At 38.3% G+C, this 26,852-nt stretch overlaps 1 protein-coding gene across 2 annotated transcripts in view; it reads left to right on the top strand.

The window, feature by feature from the left end:
• Positions 1-328: 328 nt before the first annotated feature.
• The window catches only part of USP12 (ubiquitin specific peptidase 12), a 38,018-nt gene continuing 11,494 nt past the window's right edge, over positions 329-26,852 (top strand). The window contains exons 1-6 of one of the 2 annotated variants that reach the window (XM_084539323.1): positions 329-586; positions 11,441-11,521; positions 17,391-17,604; positions 20,656-20,882; positions 25,752-25,828; positions 26,034-26,117. In XM_084539323.1, the coding sequence (XP_084395449.1) occupies positions 539-586; positions 11,441-11,521; positions 17,391-17,604; positions 20,656-20,882; positions 25,752-25,828; positions 26,034-26,117 (731 nt within the window). In that variant the 5' untranslated portion in view covers positions 329-538. The remainder of the gene's footprint in view (positions 587-11,440; positions 11,522-17,390; positions 17,605-20,655; positions 20,883-25,751; positions 25,829-26,033; positions 26,118-26,852) is intronic. The other variant, XM_084539322.1, reaches the window with a different exon arrangement.

The raw sequence follows: 26,852 nt of genomic DNA, 5'->3' as shown, positions 1-26,852 counted from the left end.
ACCCCTAGAATTGCACCCAGCAACCCCTAAAATTGAAACCTATGGGCACTGACAAAAAATAAATAAATAAAAAGGTGGTTGAAACATTAAGAACTGCAGCGCCTGGAGTGCTGCGAGCAGCCCCAAGCGCCCTCACACCCACCCCGCGCCCACCACCGCCATCTTGGCGGGCGACGGCCCCAAGCGCCTCGCCCCCCTTTTCTCCCCTCTGCGCATGCGTGCCCGGCGGCTCCCGAGAGGGGGCGTGGCCAGGGAGGAGGGGCGTGGCCTGCTCGGCGGCGGGGCGGGGCGGGGCCGCGCGAGCGAGCGTGCGCGCGTGCGTGTGCGGCCGCGCGCCCTCGGCCGCCGTTGGGGCCGTTGGGGCCGTTGGGGCCGTGCGCGTCCCCGCGGCGGGCGGGGGGGGCGCGGGCTGCCCGGCCCCGCTGCCTTCATCCTCCTTTTTCTCCTCTTCCTCCTCCTCCTCCTCCTCCCTCTGCCCGGCCCGGCCCGGCCCGGCTCGGCTCGGAGCTGTGATTGGGCAGAAGATGGCGCTGGGCGGATGGAAATCCTGATGACAGTCTCCAAAATCGCCTCCATCTGTACCATGGTGAGAGCCGGGGCTGGGGCTGGGGCTGGGACAGGGACTGGGACTGGGATTGGGGCTGGGATTAAGGCTGGGATTGGGTCACTGTTTGGGATTGGGATTGGGGCTGTGTTTGGGGTTGGGATTGGGATTGGGGCTGTGTTTGGGGTTGGGCTGCCTTTGGGGAGCAGCTTGACCCCCCAAACGTACCAAAAACAGGGATGGGGGAGCCCCGGGATGCTGCCTCAGGTGGCTTTGTGTGGCTTCCTTCTGCTGGTCCCCATCCCTCAGAGCACTGTGATCGTGCTGTGGGGTGGCGAGAGGCTGTTGGCAGGTGGGTGTTGTGCTAGGGACCTGGAGGAGTGGTGGCATCCCACACGTTGGGGTGTCACTGGGGCATCGCTCCGGGTCCCGATAGCAGGCTTGCTTCTTCATGGCTCTCTTGCGGAGGTGGTGAGGCTCCCCTGGAGTTCCTTTGTAACGAGGGGTGGGGAGCTCTGTAGGCTGCCCGATGAGGGAATGCTGGATTTAGGGAAGGAAACATCCCTTAGTCAGTAGAAGGCACCGCAAGTCATAGAAGAGATGTGTCAGCAGGTCAAGATTTATCTTGCACTGGGCTCTTTTCTAACTCTTCCATGGACAGATCAAAATCCTTGTTCCCAAATGTGTTTCCACAGGGGTAGAGATGGCTTAGGGGAAAAACACTCTCTGTGTGTCCTCCCATTTGCTAATTTGCTGAATGGGGATTGTAATGTATCATTGTGTCAAGGAGTGGGAAATGCTGATGCGTGCAGAACTGGAAACTGATTTATGATTTTCATAAATCTTATTGCAAAGAGTCTTTAATATCTCCAACAGGCAATTCGGAGTTGGCCTCTGAGAATTTGGAATGAGTGGCCATAAGCCCGTGGGGTGGGGTTGCTCAGGTGGGTGCTGATCAGCTGGAGTAATGGTGTTGGTGACCTGGGAGATCACATCTTTTCATTTGGACTCTTAGGGCCAGACATCCTGACCTCATGAGGTGTCCACCAAGATCTTAGGACCAAATGTAGGACCAGGAGTTTCCATTTTCTAAAGCACTTACATTTCAGGTTAAGACTGTCGAGGAGCCAAAGTGATCCTTGAGCTAGGACAGTCTGGTTGTAGTGCAGTTGTAGCTAATTCATTTTTTACCTACAGTTGATCACTGCCTGTTGTGTCAGCATGGGTTCAGTGCTGGTCCCCTCATTTAGGTCCAGTACGGGACAATGGTTCTCTGCTTATCACAGTGTGGAAGTTGTAGGTCTGGATGGGCCAAGCAGCTAGTTACAGATTATTCTGTGTATCTGTGGTTATTAGAAATTATATGTCACTGGCATGCAGGTCGATACCTAAACAAGGCTTTCAACTAAGAATTTTATGATTAACTAAAGTGTCTATACCCGTGAAGCTGAAATTCTTATGGCAATTAGATATTCTGTGGCCTGTCGTAATCGTGTGCACTGAAGTGGATAAACTGTGGGCATAAGATTTTTCCTGCACCTTTCTGATGCTTAAGCTTTAATAGTGAGACTCGTGGTAGCTAGAATAGGATGTAAAAGTTTGGCACTAATTTATATAGGATTGTGCTTATAAATATTTCAGTAAAGATAGTGAGAAGAAGCGCTTGATATTTACTTTGGAGTTGTCCAGAATGACTCCTTTAATTTTCAGTCATACAGTAATCATGCTTAAGCATTAATTTTTCAAAAGCAAAAAGGAATATAAATGCTGAGCAATACTTTTCCTGGCAATCCTTAGTTGTGTCTACCCACCGTCTGATACGCTCTCAGCAGCTTTCTGAAAATTCTCACAAGATTTTCCTGCCCTTTGCTCATGCCTCTTAAAAGAATTCTCAGGCTGTTGTTTCCCATCTTGGATTTGGATAGTACAAAACCAGTAACAGGTAATTTTTGCCAAGAGACAGTTGGTACTTACACAAACCTAACACATACGTACACCTGCAGTCTGGAGCAATGTTGAAGAAGCTCTTCCATCTCAGTCCCACATTTTATGGCTTCTTTCTTTTTTTTTTTTTGCACCCAAATTAGTTTCGCTTCCGCTCACTCACTAATATTCAATGCATTTTACCCTTGTTGTTCAAGCTCTGAATACTGGAAAATAATAAACCAGGTTTTCCAGCACTGCCAGGTTGTGTAGATATAGCGAAGAGTGATCACGTCCAGGATTTTTACTCTGTTAGCCACAGTGCCTTCGGAGATGATCTTGCAGGAGCACGTTCTGTGTACAAAGGGGACTTCTTTTCCTTCATTAGTTTGTTATCTATACTCCAGTGTTCATATCAATTATTCCAGAGCTCTTCCCGTAGTGCTGTTTTCTGCTGTTCTACCCCTTTGGTCTTCTCTCTATCACAGCTCTTTTGGTGTAATACGTCTTAATTACATGGCTGGAGACTGTGGAAGAGCACTGGAAAACGCCTTTGCTCCTGGTTTAGTCACTGGTCTTGTTGCAAAGTGGATGAGGTTATAAGGTGGGCTTTGTTGTTGTTTTTGATGTCTTTGCAGTAGAAGTAGAACCTGGCCTTTCACCCTCATCCACGCGTTGACCTGCAATCAAAGTCTTACCTGACTGAATGATATTGGGTTTTTAATGCATTTCTGGGAAGTGGTAAAATAACCCACGTTAACTGCAGCAATATGTGCCCTGAGCTATAGTCGCCATAAAATAATGGTTGAATCTAGTCCTTCTGACTTTTGCTTTTGCTGTCTAGAGTCCAGCAAGCATTTATCAGTGGGTGGAAGGTATCAAGCCTTCTAGTGGCTGGCAAGGAGAGGACAGAAGTTACCTCTGTAGTTTGAAAGGTGTCAGTCTCAGACAGAGAGAAGGAAGTTAGGATAGTAGTAGCACTTGTTTTTCTGTGTTTCTTCTAGAAACTGGTTGATTATGTTAGCATGACCTGAAAAAGCTTAATGAAATTTACAAACTATGCTAATCTGTAAACCGTAGTGCTAGACACGAAAAGATTTTGCGTAATGTTTCAGGTATTTGTCTAAACACTCCTTCTCTATCTGCTAGATTAACATTTTATTTACAGGGTCAGTGTACTTGGCCATTGGATGTCTTAAGCAATCAACTAAAAGCCCAAAAACTGACATCAAACACATACTTTGTAGTAAATCTGACTTTTATAATGTAATAGTGTGTTCTGTGTGAGGAGTTTGCGCGTCTTACAGTCTGAATTCTCGTTTTTAGGTTTGTTTTTGAAAGCAGTAAGGGGAATCCCAGTGAATGCCTGGCTGTTGCCCTTTGCCTGCCTGCCTTCTTATCCCACCAGTACCCTCGCGCCCGTTTCAGTCCCTTTTGACAAGGAAGAAGAGGTCTCAGAGATACCTGAGCTCGTACACGCGTGTGGGGAAAGGCTGCTTAGGGGAACAGCCCCTGCCAGCACCCCACTGAGGGAAGGCCGCAGTGCAGCCTACCTCAGATGTCATGGTGGAGAGGCTTTATAAAACCCTTAATTGCAGCTTATAGTTAACTCTGAGGTAGGTGTATGTACACAGGCTTCATTACTGCTCAAGGAGCTGTTTGTTTACAATAGGCATTTCAAGCCTGATTGTGAAATCTGCACTTAATGTAAATTGATGTTTGCCAGAGCTTGCAGTCAGCTAGAAATGGCTGTCCCGTACTCACTGCTGCTCCTTTGCTTTGCACCGTCTCCTCTGAAACACAAATTACAATACTTCAACAGTAATTGATGATCAGTTTAAGAGATTCCACAGAAAAGTGTGAGGAGGACTCATGCTGGAAGAAGCAAGTAGCAGCAAGGAAGGAAGCTTCAAAGAGAGGATGTGATTGGAAGGAAAGCAGTGGGTGAGAGGGCTAAAGTGAAGTAGTGCAGAGGAATTAGCAGCGCTGTGGCGTTCCTTATCCGGCTGTCTGCCCTGCTTATGTAGCAGGGCTGGCAAGAAACAACATGAAGAACATGTGCTGCCTCCCAGCCGCTCTGCTGCTCTCTGGCACCGTGGCCTGGACCTGCCTTGATCGGCAGGCTGGAGCGCTCAGGCACTGGTTTTGTTGCAGGGCACATTCATTTTTGGAGAAGTGTGTGTTAGACAGTTAGGTTAAGAGCTTATACTGCTGCAGGGTGGTTCACCCATGGGTTGGATTTCTAATTGGGAGAGCTTTTCTTGATGAATATGACACTAAGACTCAAGCCGTGGTTGTGGCATTTGTCATCATCATTCTTGTAGATGTAACGTTACTGTGAAGTAATAAAAGTCGACACATTTGCTCTTTAAAACACTGTCTTTACGGCTCATTTTAATACACCACTTAATTTAGACAAAATTGACTCTAAATACATAGAAAAAAAATGTCAAATATGAGACATGAAGAAAAAAGTACTGACGTTGTGTAGCTATAAAGCAGTATTTGTCCCAGCACAGAGGATTACTTAGTTTGCATATTACGTAGCTGGATAATTTCAATTATATAAATGTTTCTTTGTCTTTTTACTTGTATGCAAACATACATTCATTTTGTACATTCTAAGCATGAAGAAACGATAAAATACAAACTTGGACTCTCATCTTTCCAACAGTGAGAATTTTTAGCTGTGTCAGTGGGACCAACTGATCCCATTACTACATAAAGCTTGATTATTCAGATTGGTCTTTTAAGTAGTCTTTGTTACTTTTTAAACTAGCAAAACAACAATTAAGACTTAATGAAAGTCTTAATTTGCATTAAGCCTTGTAGGAATGATTCTGTTAAAATGTGGTAAAAGGCTTAATGCCTATGAATTGCCATTCTTTGTTATTCTCTCTCAAATCTTTTGAAGGAAAAAGGAAGATAAAAGGCCTGTATTGGGAGTAACTTTTGTATTCCTTGTTTAAGAAGTTTCATAAATTGAAGTGCTTTTAACAAAAGACATATTTCAAATAAAATCTATCTGATCTTTAAAAAACAGGACAACAAAAAAACAACCCTAGATAACTTTTGTAGTGTATAACCAGAATGTTTTATTAACATAAATGATGTACTAGCATAAATGCATTGAGGTGGTATATTAACATAAATATAACAGAACTGGAAAATATGTTTTTTACCATTTTTTTTTAATTCAAGATTTTTAATAAGTACATGAAAATAGGAAATTATGAAAGGAACTTTTTTTTTATTAAACAGGAATTTATGTGGATTAAAAGAGTATTCAAAATACACTATAGTGTGAGTTAAGAAAATCTTTTGAGCAGATGTGTTACTGTATTTTTTTCCCTTCTTTATTTTGGGTGATAGGATTTGTTTGTTGGTTTGGTTTGGTTTAACAGGGGGATAATGCTTTTAACTACCTGGTCTTTATAGGCAGTGAAAGGTTCCTAAGGTCACTGTCAGATCCTCTTTTAAATACATCTCACAGACTTCCTGTCTTGTCCATGTATAATTCAACCTTTAACTAGAAGTCTACAAAGGTAATAGTGTTGGCCTTTTAGGATCCTGCTTAATAAGTGTCATAAAAGGTGTTGTATTGATACTAGCAAAAATCCATCTGATCGGAGGAACCTGTAGCAAAATCACCAGATATCATAAACAGCATTATCCTGGGAATTTTCTGGAATTATACAAGATAAATACGGCTTACTGCATTGGCAGTGTTTAATTTGTTGTGGTATGATTTCCTTCTGCTTTGAAGGTTACAGTCAAAATCCATTTTTAAGTGTGGCAGCAACCTGGGAAAAATTGCAGCTTTCTGTTTTGAAGATTCATTCCATGAAAGAGCCGAGCCCAGAGCCTTAATTCTTAGATTCTCAGCTTCGTGTATGGGAGTACCTTAGGTTTGACTTCAGTGTTCAAAACAGAAGGAAGTATGACTGTCTGTCTGTCTGCCTGCCTGCTGTGAAGGAAAACATGTTGTGTGTGCCCAGTGAGGCTCAAAAAGACAGGTGTGGTAGACGTGATGAATTGGAAGTGAAGGTAATTCCATGCTGTGCAATCATCTTCCTTGCCTGTGCAGGGATGTTTTACTATGGACTCAATTAGACTATTGAGTTAATACTGTTGAGTATGATTAGAGTACGTGGGACTATGTCTCAAACCAATTAATTAAGGAAAAAAATACTATTTGTAAGTATTTTAAAAGCATGAGCTGAAGCTATCCAATTAGATTATCAAGTTGTGTATTGCTAGAGCATGTTCTTCTGCAAATAAATTAACAACAAGCAGTACTGAAGCCCACTCAGCATATTTTGCTTCTTCCTGGGCCAGAAACAATATTATAAGAAATGTGTTTCCATTTTGGTTGCAGTTGAACAGACCGATATAAACTGATTTAATGTAGCTGTACTGTTTACTTTTAGTCCTGACTAATATAAGAGATGGAAAAGTGTGATTTTACATATTCTAATAAAATCTGACTTGAAGAGTAGAATTTTGTATTTCTTCTACCATAGAAGACTCCATCAGTCACCATGCATTAATTAGTTTAGACTAGGAAATTCTGTACAGCTGCAATAGTGACACAGACAAGGAAGCATCTTCTAATACAATACTCTTTCACTTGCCTATAGCTAAGTCAAGTTGGAAAATTTTGGCTTATATATACCTATGTAACGCGGTTAGTTATGTCAGTCACCTTTTGTCTTTGTTGTTCCTTGCTTCTTGGGTAAGGTAGAAAGCATTGTGGGCAAAGATCTAGCATAGAGTGTATGTGAAGGGAGAAAGACATCTTCAGAATGTTGACAACAAATGTAAGTTTTGAGGTAAGAAATTTCTTTTAAAAGTTAAATCATTGGTTTTACTCAGGAAACTTAAAACTCGGTAAATCTAAAGAATAAAACTATTACAGCAAACTACTAAGAAGATGACCCACCACGTTACCAACTGATATTTATTCTAGAAAGGGATAGATCAGCATCCCCCCTCCCTCTAAGACTGACACTAGTGTAATCTTCAATGCACATTAGGCTGGTTGTGAGTCAATCTTTGTAAGAGAAGAGCTGTCTGCTAGGCTGGGTGATAACAACAGGGTAGGACACTTGAAAACTGGTCGTGTTTGCCTGCTCACTGACATGTTTTTAGACAGTACTTCAGTGCAGGGTAGATGTTTATTTTTTTTTTCTTCGGACAAGTGCTGAGTGCCTTCACATTAGTGTTTCAGTGTGCACTTCTGAACTGATTCCTCCAGGCATCTGAATTTTACCATACTTTGGTTTACATCTTGAAGTCATCTTACTGTGCACAAATTAAATTCCTTCTGGTGGAAACTAAATCAAGCAGCATAGTTCAGCCACAGCTGAGTGTTCAGTCACACAGCCAGTCTAAAACCAATCTGGCAAAAAACATCTGAAACTCAACTAGTGTGTATGTCAGATCATAAACACCCACTGATGTGCTTTCCAGATCTGCTGCTGTAAGCTTATCCATATGTTAGCTGTTAGAATTAGTGCATCTGAGACCCACTGCTTGCGGTACCACAGTAGTGTGACCTCTGGGGCAGTGAGAGAAGGCAATGATAAAAGTGGAAATACTTAGCAATGTTATTGCTTTAGCAAGTTTAAAAAAAAAAAAAAAAAAAAGAAAAAAAGAAAGGGAACCCATCTTATAACTGCATGTTAGATTTTTTTTCCTTTCCTGTTGAAATGCTCAATGTTATGAAATTTTTGTTTTTGTCTGTTTTAGAACTTCTAGAGAACCTATATCTGTAAAACTTGAAAATCAGGAGAATTAGCTGTACTTGATTAAAGATACTACATCCTTCCAGCACCAGTTGTACGGGTTGTTCAGTGAACCCCGAGAAGAAGAGAATCATTTTGGGATCTTCCCATATCCCAGTTAGATGGCAGAGGAAGAACTTTTATACTCTGCATCATACATCATAAACTGCAAGTCCATTAGTCCCAAGTCCAGTAAATCTGTTGTGGCTGATGTAAAAAGGTACAACTCCACTTCTGCTTTAAACCACTGCTGACCTCTTGTCCAAAATATCATATGGTACCATATTATTTGGTGGTGTCACAGTGCTTCCTCACTACATGCCCAGAGAAGCTGTGGATGCCCCATCCCTGGAGGTGCTCAAGGCCAGGCTGGATGGGGCTTTGGGCAACCTGGTGTGGTGGGAGGTGTCCCTGCCCATGGCAGGGGTTGGAACTGGGTGGGCTTTAAGGTCCCTTCCAACCCAAACCATTCTGTGATCTGTATTTGATATGTTATCAGCTGGGACTGATAATGTGTACTGTGATATTAAATGGGAAACCACTCAGAGTGAGGGATAGTTAGGTTTTAAAATAGTTCTTACATGCCAGATGTATTTATTTCAGCACGCTCTTCAAGCTCCTGCTGCATGCTATGTCCTTCCCGCCTGCAGCCAGCACGCTGTGCACAGGATAAGTGATTACTGTGTGGGGAGGGATGACATCCTCTTATGATAGACAAAAAGAGGGCTGTAGAAGGAAGTCTTAGTAACTTGTGGGTTTTTATATTGGTATCGAACATCCGTGCTGGTTTGTACTGATAAAACATTCATAAACAACTGCATTCAAACAAAAGTAATGCCATGCTCTGAAACCATGTGAGTGCCTAAGCCTCGAATGAAACAGCCTTGAATAATCAGAAAACTGTACTGTTAGTATAGGCCTGTCGTAGCACATTTTACTTACTGACAAGTCGGGATCTTTATTGTGCTAGAAATTTAAATACAGTGGTCAGGTCTGTATGAAACAGAAACATCAAAGTTTATATCATAATATTCTCCCTTCCAAAGATAGAATAGAGTAGCTACTCCACCCTAGCTTTGAAAAGAGAAAGAATTTCCTAAACCCCTTGAATTTATTTTTAATGAAGTAGAGATTTTAACAATAGGATAAAAAGGCCTTTCCTTTTTTTTTTTTTTTTCCTATTTATTTGTAAATAATACCCACCTTGCCAGAACTCATGGGTGTATTTCAATAATACTGCAACACCAAATATTCAGAAGCCATGAAGCGCTTTAATCTTAAATGAGGGTTTATACAACTTTTCCTTATCAAAAAACATCATTGTTTGAGAGCAGTTTTGAAATCCTAACTGATATTTTTAATGCAGTTTGTGATTTTGATTCAGTTTTATTGTTGTTATGTCCAGGGCCATTTGCTACATCTTTTGTGTAAAAACAAACAAACGAAAAGAACTAGTTGGGAAGGAGTTGCATTTGTTTTTAAGATTCTTTTACCTTATAGTATGTGCTATTTAAGATTCACTTAGGCTTGACTTTAGATTGAAATATCCATGCTTATGTGTTAGTTTGATAGAGGGCATATGTATGTTAATGTTTTATGCAACAAAGGGTTGGCTATATTTGCTTTTCACTAAAAGCAATCAGGGTGAGACCTCTAGAAAGTCAGTTATTTGTTCTCTGAATCTTCCAGAGCAGAGGTTTTTCTATCCCTAAATAAAAAATAACAATAATTTAAAAATCTCCTTCCTTTGAAATCCACTGTTTATTGCACCAGTTTAGTCTACAGCCATCAGCTGGAACCACAGAGTAACCAAAGTTACTTTCTCTGACTTCTCTTTGAGGATCAAAACCAACAGATGTGTTGGGCAAAGTCTGCAGCATTTCTAATGCACATCAAGGCTAGCTGTACTGTGCTATCTTTTAGTTTTACAAAAGTCAAGGTATTTAACAAAACAGTTTAAACATTTTATATTTTTCATTTTAAGTGGAACCATCCAGTCTGCTTCCTATGAACAATCTGCATTTCTTAACTTTGTGTGAGATACATTGCTTGAGTATGAGAATTATGCTTGTTGAGGGAAGCATCATTTGGCCTTTTATCATTTACTTCGTAATATTACATTAATGTGATTGCTATTAAAAAGCTACACTCTGAAACTAATAAATACAGCACACCAACAATGTGATTGCATAAAAATACACAAAAATGATGTAGCTTACTTTGAGATGTTCTTGAACAGAACATATTTGGAAACATGTTATCTAGGGCATTTTGGATAATGTAGAAATAAAATTCTGGTGGTGAAAGGGTTTTAGGTTCTTCATCATAAGCATGTAAATATTATATTGTGGCACAGCTTCTTGCTGGGTGACCTGTCTGCTTTTAAGATCTGAGTTAAACAATTTTGTGGCCAATCTAAACATCCTGAGAGTGCAGATCAACAGAGAACTCAAAGGACTGATTTTCCTGCATTCATGAGTACTGTTATCCTGCCTATAAGCTTGTATTTGGATTAAGAAACAGGCTAATTAAACATGTTTTCTTAATTTGCCATGTATGATTATTGACCTGGATCACAAACTCCACTTCCTCTCCCCCTCTGGAGTACAAGCAGGAAGGTGTTTCATTCATTCTCTGTATTTAGTCTGTATTTATTTCTGTCTTCCTCTCTCCTGATTAGAGGGATTGCTTCAGTATATGTAAATTCAGTAAAATCTGAGCCTTACAATCTGAGATCTGAAGTTGCAGGTTTGGTATAGAAAGGTCTACAGCTGCGACCAGTAATCTTGTGTGTGTACAAGCACAGATAAATTGAAGTAAATCAGTGATTGCCTGGGGGATACAAATCTTTGAACTAACTGTCCAGCATGCATATGTGAGAATCAGGATTGAAATATAATGTGAAATGCATAACTAAGGTCTGTACACATGATACAAAACACAGCTTGAACAATGGCTCTTTTCCCCAGATGTGTGCTGTGGTCAGACTCTTAATTGTGACTGTGTTTTTGATGTCTCTGATGTGTATGAGCTGCCACTCATGGCTGTAGTTGTTCATTTTACAATTTTCAGATCTGAGTCATTTATCCTTGTGAAAAAAAATCACTAGATTTTTTTTTCTCAACCAGATAAACTCCCTGTGGACATAGTTGCAACACTAACGTTTTTCTGCTTTTGATTTTTCTAGGGCGCCAATGCCTCAGCTTTGGAGAAAGAGATTGGTCCGGAACAATTTCCAGTTAATGAACACTATTTTGGTTTGGTTAATGTAAGTTTCAGTTCCTAACTCGATTGCTTTGAAATGCTGTGACTGGATTTGTTAAATTGCAAGACTGTGACTGGGTCAATAATTAAAACATTGAAATATACAGACATTGAATATACATACTTACTGAAATGGATTTTAATTATCAGCGTATTTGTTGAAATAGGTTACTGAAATAATAGTTGAAATTGGGCTAGTTATTCAATATTTTTTTATTTCATTTTACTTATTGTAAGATAGTTCTTAAACCACTTGCAGCTAAAATGTAGAAGTATTGAAAAATCTGTTTAGAATTATATAGCACGTAGTTGGTAATTTGCCAATCTAAGAGAATAAATACAGTAAAAGAAAAAAATCTGTGAAGCTGTTGAAAGTATCAAGCCTTCACATCTCCTGTTTTTATTGAGATGTTAAAAAAATATACTGAGCCCAAAGGGGAAAGCAAGTGTGGAAAAACACACTGAATTGTTCAATTCATTTCTTAGTTTTCAGGAATAATTTAAAATTTAATTTCTGGTGTTACCCATGAAAAGTGTATCTTGTTTGAAGTTGCATGGTTCTGCCTGAAATAAATTATTAATGGTTTTCTTTTGGGGGCTTTTTGAAAGTGTGTACTAAAACCAGGTGGATTTTACATGAGATAGCATCTTCCTTTTTGTAATGAAACTAATTACTTGTAACGCTGTCCTGCTACTACAGCATATGTCTCTACCTCTAGGTTCTTAGCACTGAGATGGTTTAGGAGTCTAAAATCCCGGCATCCACTGGGCAGTCATTAAATGTTCTTACTGATAAGCTGATTTAGATGCAGCTTGACTGCCATGGCTTAAATTAGTAATTTATTCCTTTCCTGTGGAAGTTGAATTTTCTTAAAAATGATGCATTGCTTTTTATTTTATTTTTTTTCTGTAAAGATGAAATAGAAGAGTTTAGGTGTTAATACGTATTGTAGGGGGTACACTGTTCCCCATAAGATTTTGCTCAACCTGGAGAAGAGGAGGCTCAGGGGGATCTCCTCCATGTCCCTAAATCCCTGAAGGGAGGGCGCAGAGAGGATGGAGCCAGTCTCTGCTCAGTGGTGCCCAGTGCCAGGACAGGAGGCAATTTAAATCTTGCGATGTCCTCTTAGTAATCTTAAACAGATTTCTTAGATACTACCCACCCTTTCTCTCAAGAGTACAGCACTTCTAAAAGTTTGTCCCATGATCTATGGTAGTATGCAAAGGTCTTATGCTGTCTTGGCCATGTTGTAAAATAAAGTGTAAAAGTATTATTCTATTTTTTTGGAGGGGAACAATGGCTCAGCTTAAGCCTTTGTCTTCCACCTTGGTTATGTGTCTATATTAACTCTTCTTAAAATGACCCAAGTAGTCAATAAACTAATGTGAGATCAACCTGCAGATCACATATTAGAAATTTCAGTTCTCTAACCACCTCAATTCAGATGTTAGGCTGGGTAAGTATATGATGCTAATATATTTCCACTTTAAACATGTGGAAAACAGGTGGCTCATGGGGTGTTTGATTCTGTAAGTGAAAGCTCTACATGGAAAATTCAGGTTACAGTTGAAAGAACAATACCATTCACTAAATCAGCAGGAAATATTTTAGGTAAGTGGTAAAATCAAAACGTTGGTAGCATGAAGTGCTGCCATTTGCATCCACTAAACTGAAGATCTTTGTGAACTATCTGTCAGAGGTAGCAACTCCTCTAAAAATGCCTGACATGAGCACTTTATTCAGTTAAATCTGATTGCCCGATTGGGGTCAAACCGTAGTGCATGTCAGACTTGCTGCTGATTCCTTCTCGCTTCCTGTAGAGCCAAATGCTTAATACAAAGAAAAATAAAGTTCGCGTTCCTCGTGTGATCTGGAGGGACTGAACTCATAGGAATGACACTTAATAGCAGGTCAGAGAAAGTTTTCTTGCCTGAAGCGAGATTTTATGTAAGAGATTCAACAAGTATAGATTGCCTATGTAGACATGGCTCAAATAGATAAGCTAAACATTAATGCGGTATATGTATTATGGTATTTACCAAAGCTGTAGTCTCACCATTCCAAATGCAAATCTAGCTCGTTTTGTTTTGTTTTTCTTCTTTTTATTTTTTATTTTGTTTAAGGATAATTCCAGGCTTTATCAGGCAAACTGCTGATTTGCAGTCCTGTCTCATTCCTTTCTCCAACTCTGGCCAACCTTTGTCATGCTGCTGAAACTTTTCAGCTTCCATAAAATCACAGAAGGGTTGAGGTTGGAAGAGACCTCTGGAGGTAACCTAATCCACCTCCCTGCTCAATCAGGCACACTATATCCCAGGCCCACGTCCAGGCGGCTTTTGGAGCTCCCCAAGGAGGAGACCCCACAGCCTCTCTGGGCAGCCTGTGCCAGGGCTCCGTCACCCGCCCAGCACAGCAGTGCTGCCTGGTGCTCAGAGGGAGCCTCCTGGGTGCCCGGCTGTGCCCATGGCCTCCTGTCCTGGCACTGGGCACCACTGAGCAGAGCCTGGCTCCGGCCTCTCTGCACCCTCCCTTCAGGGATTTAGGGACATGGATGAGATCCCCCTGAGCCTCCTCTTCTCCAGGCTGAGCAGCCCCAGCTCTCCCAGTCTATGCTCACAGCAGAGATTCTCTAGTCTGTTTATCATCTCCATGGTCTTACGTTGGACTCTCTCCAGTAACTCTGTGTCTCTCCTGTACTGGAGGACCCAGAACTAGACACAGCACTCCAGGTGTGCATTCATTGCTGCTGAATGAAGAGAAGGATCACCTCCCTTGACCTGTGGACAACACTTGTCCCAGTGCAGCCAGCACGTTGCTCCTTTGTCAGCTGAGTAAGCTGAAGGGGTAATAGCGAAGATTGTGCAGCTGTCAAAGGAAAGAAGAATGGGATCAGGAAGCAAGATTGGGATGGGCTATGAAAATAGCCTTTCTTACGTATGTACATCTTAAGGTGGTCCTCACAGAAACAAGGAGGCAAACAATAAACCACTTGAAAATATCAGTTAAGATAACTCCCCTGTATACAGCCTCTGGTAAGTGTCTCCAAAGGGACAGATGGAGGAGTGTCAGTGTCCTGTACATGCTGAAAGTTTAAGATAACAAATACCATCGTTGTATTTTCTTACATTTTCCTACTGTTACTCTGATGCAAACTACAAAGGCATTTGTTTTCCTACAGCTGTATTTTGAATAAACCAAGCTAAATACCCTTCTTGTTTTGAATAGCTGGATGGGTGTTCAGTGCTGTGCATTTTCCTATTTCAGAGTGGTGCTGGAGTGCTGACAGTAACACTACAAGGCATACAGCTTATGGTTACAAACTTCTCATTGTAAAGAGATGTGCAAGCATTGCTGTGTACAAGTATTGTGCTTCCGAGGCAACTGGCTTTTGTTAGGTGGAAAGTGAGGAGAGAAGGAAGATGTCAGTTGACCAGGGTAGCAGGAGAGCTGAGGATGGAAGGAGGAGAATTAGAAAGTGATGTGTAATCTGGAGGCTGAAAAGGCCCAGATTGACATTATTCAATTGGTGATGGGAGGATGAGAGGACTGCAGCAAGGTCTTGGCTGGTTTTGAAGTTAGAGCTGTGCTTTTGGGTTGGAGTCAAAGATGGAAAGTGAGGTGTAAAGTAATAATGATGGTAAGACCAGCATTTATTTGCTTAACAAAGTTTCCTATTTACTTAGTAGGGAAACCTCCCCACCTTTTCCCCATTTCCCTATCGGAAGCTTGTATTTTAAAAAAATACATCAGGTTTTGCAGCTATGGAGATTGATGCTTTACATAAAAAATAAACATGATCTAATAAAATCGTCTTCAGGCAGTTGTTTTCAAACTGTCTTCTTTTGCCTGCTGTCGTTCTGAATTTGGTTGGAGAAAACCGTATGAAATTGATCTGCTTGCTTGTAGTTCCAATCCATAGACGTGTAGGTTAACATATATTCACGTTGCATTTAATCTCCACAATTTTGTTCAGTGTTCCCTGTTGCTTCATATTTTGGTTGCCTCTCACTGCATGCTTGTCATTGTAATTAATTTTTAATCAAAGCATGCCTTCTTGAAATGGGAATGTTATGAAATTTCTAATTTACGACCTTTTCATCTTTTGACATCAGGTATAGAGGTTTTTAGCACTTCTTCCATTTGATTTAACTGGAACTTTTTAAACATTTTAATGTGTTTCTTTTGTATATTGCTATTTCTAATTATAAAGTCATAAATAGCTAGCTTATAATATTAAATGATTTGACATAAATTAATGCATGATTTCATCTGTTTCTATAAGGAAAAAAGCCCTCTTTTCCTCTTAAATTCATTAACCTGTTTGAGTGCGGATTTGGGCCTCAGAGAAGCTAATGTAGCTCGTATTTTTTCCTTGGCTTAAAAAGTAAAATTAACAGGTGTTATTTTCCTCACTTTTTGATATGGAGATCTTAAGACTTCTTCATGTCTTTTTAAAAAAATACACTTCTTCTTTGAGTGAATCTTGGGTATTTAAGAAGCCATATTTCATTATTTTAAAAGCAAAACGAAACAACAACAAAAAAAACATTTTCCTTCCCAGCTTTCTGATTAAATTGCATAGTGCTCTTGTTTGTCATTGTCTCAATTGGTAGAGGGCAGAAAACAGTTACTTCCCCATTACTCCTAAGATGTAAAAGCTTTTAGTGCTTTTTCTCTGTTGATGGAAGCTGCTCTTAATACCTCTAAATGGACTCTGTTTGCTGTGTAACAGTCTCCCCATCGCAATATAATTTGGTACCCGTATATGCTAATATTTTTATATAAAGCATAAAAACATTATTTTCACATTTTACAGGCTGTGCCTAGTAGGTATGTGCTTCAATTTGCAGGTTGAGTGACTGCAGCTGAAAGGTTGGATTACTTGCTGAGGGCTTTATAAAGAATTTTCTGACACTTTCAGTGTTAGATAATGGGCTTCACTGCAGGAGGGCAGCATAAAATGAGAGCGACTTTCACCACTGACAATTCATGATGCCTTCACAGAGGTGATGGGGAGGTTTGTCATGTTGGGGTGAGCTGGCGACAGTGTCAGTGAGTGCAAGACTCAAAGGAAGCAGTGCCTAAGAGCTGGAAGGAATTCAGGGAAGAGGAACAGAGAGAGCATCTTGGCACAAAGGGAGTTATGGATGCTCTTCAAGCTGACTCTGCTTACCCCACTTCAATTCAGTGGCCTGCCTCTTTCAGACTGCCCATGTCCAAATTGTGTGTCCTTTTCCTTCTAATCTCCATTTGAAACTACCACCTGTGACATAGCTTCAGATCCTCAACGAGCCACGTTTCAGTGTTTGAAGAAAACTGGAATGCCAATCCTGTCACCCTAAAATGAGAATTGAAAATACAGAAACAGGTTAAAGCAGTTATTTCTGACATTGATCACAAATAATAAGATTTGGAGAATCCAATTTCTGAAGTGTCTGAACAGCTCTCTTAATTTACAGTTGAGTTTCTTCACAGTACAAGGTCATGCTGTGCCTGTTCTTCACTGTTGTGGCTAGATGGATAGATGCAATAGATAGATATTTTTACTTGGCCATGTTTTGGGAGCTGTGAAATTGGTGGTATTTGTTGCACGTTTTGACCCAAGTTAACGCAAAATATTATTAACTAATTAAATTTACAGGTAGGACAAAATGATACAGCATTGTTCAAATTTACATATTTTTTTTTTGCATTTACTTAGTGTCCTTGTTAATCCTTTGCACAACAGAAATAAGCTTTAACATCGTAAAGTCAAGAATAAATGACTTGCAGAAAATTTGCCATGCTTATGAATTTTCTCATACTTCAGATTTAATTTTACCTGTCTATAGTAATACAATGCAAGCTAATAAATGTCTCTCTTCTTTTATAGTTTGGGAATACATGCTACTGCAACTCAGTTCTTCAGGCACTTTATTTCTGTCGCCCATTTCGAGACAAAGTCTTAGCATACAAGAGTCAACCAAGAAAAAAAGAGAACCTCCTTACATGCTTAGCTGATCTTTTCCACAGTATAGCCACCCAGAAGAAAAAAGTTGGAGTTATACCTCCCAAGAAATTTATAACAAGATTACGAAAAGAAAATGGTAACTTTTTTTTTTTCTTGTGTAATAGCAAGTATGATTTGGTTCTGGAGTTGAAATAGTGGAATACCTACATATTTATTAGGGATGAAAAGTGTTCTTGGTGCTGTAGGGTAAAAATGAGGAGACCCTAGAATGAGGGTGTAACCATGGAACTATTTTGAGAGAATCCTCTTCTCTTTCTCTTTGTGTAGAACTTAAAGTATTGTCAGAGGCTGCTCCTAACTTGCCTGCTAATATTGCCTAAGAGTTGTAATTTTATCATCCAAATTCACTGCAATGCTTTTATTTTGTATTTAAAAGATCATTACGCTTTGAACGTAGAATTGAATGCCAAATTGAATGTATGGAGCAGACATTGAGACATCCCTGCAAGAATCTAGCTTAAATCCAGAGAATTTTTATATTCAGTTAGCATTTTTACAATTCTTAGCTTGACCTACTTTTTAAAGAATTAGTGCATTTTAAAATCATTAAGTGTTTTTTATCTAATTTGTTTGCTGTAATAGATATCCCAAATTTTAAGAGATTGCCAGAGATTTTTAACATTTCTTGTTTCTTATCTGAAGAAAGAACTGTCTTAGCTAAGCAGAATAGAAAACAATCCCTAAGTTCTTCAGTAAGTGTACTTGAGTAAGTGTCCTTGTGTTTTTATGCATTTACAGAAATTATTCATTATTATTTCATTAGTTAGTTAATGAATGTTGACTGACTATGACAAATGGGGAGAATGGTTCAAATGTAAAGCAGAGCAAAACACACGAACCATTACGTTCTTTATAGAAAGTATTATTTTAAAAGCTTAATTATGTCATGACACTGAAATTCTACACAGGAGAAGGAACTGGAAGATATTCAGAGAGAAAAAATGTGAAAATTCAGCTTTTGTTGGCTTTTTGAGTCTGCTAATGATGAAGCTCTCACCTTTTCTACTGAATTAAATGGCTAAATTGTTGAGCAGTGATTTCATGGACTTTGTATATACTATTACAAGTTTATTGTACACAGTTTTGAGCGTTAGAGAAGGGTAGGATTAAGAAAGAATCAGATAGGTATGCAATACCAATCAAAATTCTGTTCCAGTCAGTATCCAGCTGTACCAGGGAGATGACTGAGAACATAAACTTGATGTATTCCACACTACAATGCTGCTATTCAATCTTTGTTTTCCAAGCCTGAATCCAACATACATATATTAATGACCTTAAAGCTTAACTGTCTGTGAAGCAGCAACTGCCTTGAAGCCACCTGAAGGAATACTGTTACGTTTACTTAAATTTCATCTAATCATAACATGAACAATGTTGTTAATTTACTGGCTGGGCAGATATCCCCGAGAGATCTGTGATGTATCATGGTGAGGAACCTCTGGAGTGTTTTACCTCAAGAGACTTGTAGCTCTTGTTCTGCCGTGATTTACTTGATTAAATAAAGATCTTGTAGGTGGTTAGATTCACAGTAGAACTTTTTCTTCTCAAAAATAGTGTAGGAGTTCATTAAATAGGCTACTTGATTCATATTCTTGGCTGCCCTGTTGCACTGTTTAACCAAATGATACAGATTAGCATCATGTTCTCCCTACTTTGCTAATAACTCAGGATTTTTTTGGTGTGTTCGAAGTTTACTCCTGGATGGTATCAACGTGAATGATAGTGAATAACAGTAAAGCCTTGATGTAGTCCCTGTGTTCATTTCAAAACGTACTCATCACTGAGGATATTCTTCATTCATCTTTCCAATTCTAAGAACTATTCCTCTTGTTAAGGCTAGTCTCTTAGTGTTATCAAGAGCAAATTGAAAGTTACAGTTAACTGATGTGAATGCTAAAAAAACCCAAACATGTATGATATTAGCCAATAATATAGCATGGTTGTTAAACTGATAGGAGAATTTCCTTTGAAGAATTCCTGGTCAGAGAGAAGTATCTGTTAATAAATCTGGTTCAATGCCCTTTAGGTTTTCTTAGTCTGTAAGTGAGGATTTGTAGAAGCAGAGGATGTCTCAAGGTGGTATTTCAAGGGGCTACAATAAACTGTTTTCACGGTGGTACCAGTCTGAACGTAAACAAGATAATAGACTTGTGAGAGAGTTTAATCTGTAGTATTGCTATACATTGCAAGTATGTGCCGGCGAAACTATTTCCCATCAACTGAATTAATTCTATGATTGTTATGCTTAGAGCTGTTGATAAACCAATGTGAACTGCAAAACATAGTGACTGTGTTTTTATCTGTCCAACAAGTCTGCCAGTAATAAAGTTGCTACATACACCAATCTCTAGAAGCAATATTTCAGATCTTAAAAGATAGATCTGTTTATTACTTCGAGTCCTAATAAAAAGCTTGTTTGTTCTTGCCTTGGGTAGATATTCAGGCTAATGTGACATGGCTCCTACAAATACTGCCTTAAAAAGATCTGCAAAAACCAATGTTGTTTAAGAACTTGAGATACTGACATTTGAATCTTATTTTCATTGCTATTTCTGACAGGAAAGCATTTATGACAGAGCAATGGTGGCCTTAAACCCCTAAAAGTAAAAATCAATAAAGGAATGTTTTTAACATTTACTGTTCATGTTCTTCTTTGATAGAATATATAAACAATGAAATATTTCCTGTCATAAGTTCTGAGTTCATTGTGAAAATATCAACATCTAATGGCGTTTGAGATGTCCTGTGTTATCCAACGCACTGACTTAAGTTTGTCTAAAACAGCATAGCCCCTGTGGGAGATCCAAACCATTAAAATCTGTAAAATTTCAGGTGCCACTATATGTACACCAATGTTTAGTTACCAGAATAGTGCTCTAGTTTTCTTGCAGAATGGTTCACTTTTCTGGTAATTCTGATCAGTTGAGATATTTATGTGTATGTAAGCTGAGTTTCTCCCCACCCCCCTGCTATATTTTTGGCTTAATATGTGAAGTACTGATTTTAGTGTTTACTGTGAAATGATTCAAGACCTGAAACAAAGACTGATTTTGAAATTTCCATTTTTTAAAATCTTGTATGTAGTATAACACTAACCAATTTCTTGCTATTTTTAATCTTTTAGAGCTTTTTGATAACTACATGCAGCAGGATGCACATGAGTTCTTAAACTATCTATTAAATACAATTGCGGATATTTTGCAAGAGGAAAGAAAACAAGAGAAGCAAAATGGTCGCCTACCCAATGGCAACATTGATAATGAAAATAACAGCCCACCAGACCCAACCTGGGTTCATGAAATCTTTCAGGGAACATTAACAAATGAAACCAGATGTCTTACATGTGAAACTGTAAGTCTTTATTTACTTAATACATGAATGATGAAACAAAGTTCTGAAGCATGAAGAATTTATCTTAACAGACTAACAAATTAGTTTCTTTCTTTAGAAATTTTACATTTGTATGAGCATACTGTGGATGCCAGTTGGCACTGAGGCATTAGACTGGGATACTCAAAGACCATAAAATACAGGAAAAGTAATCTTTACTTAAATGTCTGTCCACAGGTATTTTGCTGCTACTCAACCCTGATAAATAAACTCCCTCTTTGAGTGAGCTATACCAAAATTTCTTTGAGAGTAGTTCTACAGTAAGAGAAAGAATATATTTCAGAGAAAAACTTGTAATTGAATTTTACCTCCTTGAGAAAGAGAAAAAACAGCACAATTTGAAAATTACAGTAATTTTGTCACGGTCTATGCCTTAGATATAGTAAAAAGCTAAATGACTGCATTTTTTTGTGTGGCTCTTCATACCTATTTTCTTTAATTACATAATGCATATATTTCAGCATGACATTGGAAAGGAGGAATTAGTCAAATTATATCTATATATTTCACATGTATTCTTTTTTGTCTTCTAGAAATCCCACCACTTTTTGATGTCAAAAAAAAAAAGTTTACTAACGTCATATATAATGCAACTTCAGACTTCAGTAGAGCATGATATTTTGAGTAATTTAAGTGCTGATTTCCACTTACAATCTTTTCTTTTTTGGTACATTTCTCCTCCCTAGTTATTACCTCATGGCAACTGTCAATCACATTTCTATTAGTTTTTAAACTGTGTTGTGTTTTTTTCTTCCTGAAACATGAGTTTAGCTTATTCTAATGACCAATGTCATTACGCTTCCTCACTGTGGCATAGTGAATAATACCTGTCAGGATTTTGATTTAGGTATGGTCCTTAACACAATAAAAAAACGCTGATATGTTATTTACCAGCATTATTTTATTAGTTATCAGACCTATCACAATTTTGAGTTTTACTGATATTGTTTGGTTCTATTTATCTGTCGTTATTGCTGAACAAGATATGTCATGGCTGTTCACAGCTATGCCTCCTTGACTAATTGAATTTTAAAGAATATCTATCACAAGCCAATTTTTTTTTTAATACACATTGCTTTTTGTATACTAGGGCTTTTGTATTCTAACCCCTAACAATTGGGAAACTATTTTATCAGCTTCTGTCTACTCAGTGTATCAGCTTCTAATTAAAACACAATGACCTGAAAATCAGCATTTAGAAACACATTTACACGTATTAAATAGGTAATAGTACTGTGAATAGTGTCTTATTTTCAAATATAGTGAGTATATAGGATTGGTTTAATGTTTATTGAAGTTGTTGGTATTTAGAGTCCTTCTGTTTTTAGAAAAATAACTTAAAATGTAAGGAGTACTTGAATATAACTCATGTAGCAGATGACTTGAGATTTACATTGCATTACTTTGCATACTTACCCAGCAATAAGGGATGATTTAGTGCTTATTAATGATAAGAAAATAACCTTAGAATTTTTATTATCATTTAAATGTAGAACTTAATGCATTTTTAAATACAAAATGCAATCTTTCTTCCATGTGAGAAGGAACATATTCTAAGATGCTCCTGAAAGCCAGCATGGAAAGATTTTACTGTATTTTTAATTGTCCTGATTATAGAGCTTCTTTCCAGGACACACTGTCTCATTAGCCCTCCTTTGATCTAAAAAGTTAACATACTATTTAAAGGTTTAACCTCAGTTTAAATATGGTCAGTGGAATATCAGAAACATAGATATGATTCTTTAACAAGGATTTGTGTCTTGGGTAAAGCTACACTAGAAACTAAATAAACTACAAAGCATATTGTAAGTTGTCTTTATATTCTTTTAATGTGATTTCGTGTCATGATGCATTCCCCCTTCCATGATAGAGATACGAAGTATGATTAAGTGAATTTTACAATTTTATTGTAGCTGATTGATAAAAATGTTCTAGAAGTTCATTGGTTTTGCAGAGTTTTCCTCAAAATTTCAGGAAAGAATATCAGTGAACCATACAATAATGGAATTGACAAAGGGGGAAATGATCTTGGATCAAAAGCATCAGACTGGTATTGATAAGGGTTTTCTAGTTCAGTTGGTGGTCTTCTTCTTGTTTTGGTATGTTTCATCAACATAAAAAAGTCTACTTTGGACTGAGGGAAGGCAGTAAGGAATAACTCAGTGGACTCTCTACAGGAGTTGTATCGAAGACTTAACTATGTCCTACTTTCTCTTCCCTCCCCCACAACAAACCATGCCCTTTGTTTCAGCTTAATTTAAAAATAGTTTCTGTCTTAGCACACATGGGAGCTTACAGCTGCAAAAGCTTTTTTGTCCACGAGCCGATTCACGTTGCTAGCAAAATTCCCAACTGAGAGAAATACAGATTCCTTGGGTGTCAGCCATCTGGGTTTTGTGTTCTGTGTGGCGTTGGCCATCAGACTACAGATGTGCAGTCTGAGTGGAGATTATGTCCATCATGTGAGAACAATGTGCCATGCATTTTCATCAGAATATTGGAACACTCCGGTACATCATTGTTCGGATGCATGTATTGTGCTAGGAGCACTCAAAAGGCTTTTTGAATACATCTGGGCTTTGCTCTGCAAGTGATGACCATGTCTGTTTCTAGGGTTGGTTTTCTTTCATTCTATAGATGATTGAGATACATAGCTTTGAAATGAGATTACTTTAGTCTAAGGAATTTAGTGATGTTTATTGGAAAATATAACCTCTAGAGAAGAAGAGACTGTGGTTAGAGTGTGAAATGATTTTTTTTTTCAGTAAAACTGTACACATAAATTAACTGTTCAAACACAACTGCATGAAAACATCTTAAAAATGAAGAATAGCATATTCTAAGTTATCAGCCTAGATGGAAAAAATCCACTTAGTTATTCTTTCAATAAAACCTGTAATGGTTCTTCATGATCCAAAGTGTACAATGACCAGCTAACCTGAGAGAGCTTCTTGAAGGCAGTATATCAATATTACCACTAACAATGGGAAAATTCCTTTTGTAAACTTCTGATTTAAGTACCTACTTCCTTTTCATCCAACTGTAATACATCCCTTTTTTCTTCCCCACTTGCCTCCCTGCCCTTACAGCTTCTGCTTGTGATAAAGCCACCTATGAAATTTTAATTCTTTCATGGAATTTTCTTTGATTAGACCAAGAAAGGAAGAAATATCTTAATTGCATGTCTGAATAACACTGATCACACAGCACCTTAATCCTAGCTGTCCTCACTGAAGACTGCAGCAGAATGTTTTCTAGAACTGATTTTTTTTCTGAGCCATTCTTAATTCCTAGGCTACAGTGATTTGCACCAGAGTTCTTAGTGTTCCAAACTCAAATTGGTAATTCTGAAAGTGGCTTGCAATGACATCTTTTGAAGAATTGTTGTCTCCGTACACCTAAACTGTATTACAACTCTGAGAATAGGAAATGAGCAAAGTGCTGAAGGTGCTGGTTGCTCTTTTTGCCTGCCCTAAAAACATCTTGGAAGTTTTCTGCATATATTCTGGAAGTCTAAACATTACACTTAAGCATTTGAATGTTATTGTAGACGTGATACATACTGGCACAGTGGCATATTTTCTGTGTATGTATGCTTATTCTTGTAAAGATTATAGAATAGTGGGACAAATCTTTCTCCAGTCCTCTCATAGATATTTAGAGAAAGTTTTAACTTAATTTCATAAGTGTTTTTTTTTTTTCTTTTGATTTGCCCAATTATGTTAATTTTCAGAAATAATTGTCTTGAACAGCTGTATTTATCTTTTTATTCTCCATGTCTGCTGCCCTTAGGAACTGTGTGCTTCTCATCTCTTGATAATCAGAGAAAAGCTTGAAATTTCTCTTAGGGAACACAAATCTCATATGTTTTAAAGATGACCTTAATTTGTTCTCTTGTAGATATTTAGCTCTAGCTGCTTTCAATCAAGAAATTGCAGCTGGGCACCTTTTCTGAAAGCACGCACTTTTGTATGTAGGAGCCATAAAAGGCAGTAGACATTCTCACCAGTGACACCAAGTATCTCTAGATACAAAGTGGAAACACTAGCAGACAAAAGCTAAGGTTGCAGTTTGCTGTTTCCTAAACATTTTAATAACACGGTTGATTCTCAATCAGTCTCTTCCCTAACATAGAGTGCAACACCCCTGCCCCTCCTTCCCTGCGTGTCTCTTCTGAAGAGCTTGTAGACCTTTATTCCAGTGTTCCACTTGTGTGATTCATCCCACCGAGTTTCCATGATTGCAGTAAGGTCATAGTTTTCTAATTGCACCATGCTCGTTTCCCATGCTGTGTGCAGTGGTGTAGATGTTATTCACAGTTCTGCCTCTATCAGACTAAGTCCCAAGCTCTTGTTTACCAACAAATATGTCATCTGTTGCTTATGAATCTAGACAGGAGTCTTCAAAGCATTTCTGCTCTTTATTAGGAATGCTATGATAGGCAAATACATATCTGTCAATAAGAGGAAATCATAGGGGAAGAGAAGAGGTGAGAGCATTATGTAGGAGAAAAATCCTAGTAATTATATTCTTTCAAAAAGTCTGAGGTGTAGAAGGAACCTGGAATTATTGTTGAGCTAAAATCACAGCATAATCACTGGCGCTGTATACTTCCGTGGACACATACACGCTTCCGTCTTCTTCTTTCTGAACAAAATCAGAAACAGATCTCGCAAATCTCTAACATTTCCTAGACGTTTCACTTGTAGCAATTTTTGAAAGCTATTACAAGGGCAATGATGCATTCTATCAATAGAAAATGATGCTGAAAAAGAGGTAAATTAGTGTGACAGGTTTTAGCTGTAATCTGCCTGTCTTTTCTTCCTGCAGATAAGCAGCAAAGATGAAGACTTCTTAGACCTTTCAGTTGATGTGGAGCAGAATACTTCAATCACTCACTGTTTAAGGTAGATACAAAAATATGAACTTCCATATTTTGTTTCTTTGTTTTTTTAACTATAAAAGCAGGAAGTAAAACTCATAGTCATTTTATGTAGCAAATTTTATTTTATGTAAACGTAATAAAATTATATTTCTGTTTATTTATGTATGTTTATATATATATTTCTGGTAAGAAACTAGTATCTATATAATTTTATCTTTTTTATTCAGGGGTTTCAGCAATACAGAAACTCTGTGCAGTGAATACAAATATTATTGTGAAGAATGTCGCAGTAAGCAAGAAGCACATAAAAGGTACATCAGATTCAGGGAAGGAAAAAAAAACACAAGTATTTCTTGAAAATACTATAATATTTCCTTTTCTGTGTGTATGAGGCATGAAGAGAAAGTTCTGTCTCTCTTAATTGTTTTCACTCTTCTTCCACTTAAGAATAACCTGGTTACATTCCTCGTGCTTGAATTCATCGAGGCTACTTCCATGAGTAATGAGAATCCATGTAAAGTGTTTTGGGAGGCCTATTATTTATTTTAAGAATGACAAAAATAATGGTCTTAAGACCAAAGATAAGATAAAAAGACAAGCTAAAACAAACTACTAATAATTAGTTAAAAATTCTGGGTAGTAATGAAAATTTACTGATTTCATGGGACTTCTTAAGCTTGTTTTTCTCTAAATAATTAAATGTTTTTTACGATTGCTGCAAGAGACAGTTTGATAGCACTTTTTTTTACTGATTCAGTCTGATGCTTGTAATAACACTTTTTGCTAACTGAGATTTTGATTAGCTGTGCTAAACATCTGCATGGCAGTGCTCCTGAAAAGCATCTGAAGTTCCATGGAAGCCTGTAGTTTATTTTGTGTAAAAACATTTCTTGTCTAATATTTCTTTTAGTCTTGTTTACACCTTTGAAAAAACTCTGATGTTGTGTACTGTGTATTTATTTATTACCTAAGAAAGTATTTGTCTGCTTATATGGATGAGCTTCAGGGATGGGAACACTGACATGCTCTACTGGTTATACCACTGA

This window comes from Aythya ferina (assembly GCF_964211825.1).
Source record: "Aythya ferina genome assembly, chromosome: 1".
Taxonomy (NCBI): domain Eukaryota; kingdom Metazoa; phylum Chordata; class Aves; order Anseriformes; family Anatidae; genus Aythya; species Aythya ferina.
The sequence above is the reverse complement of the archived record's forward strand: the minus strand, read 5'-3'. Positions and strand labels throughout refer to the sequence as shown.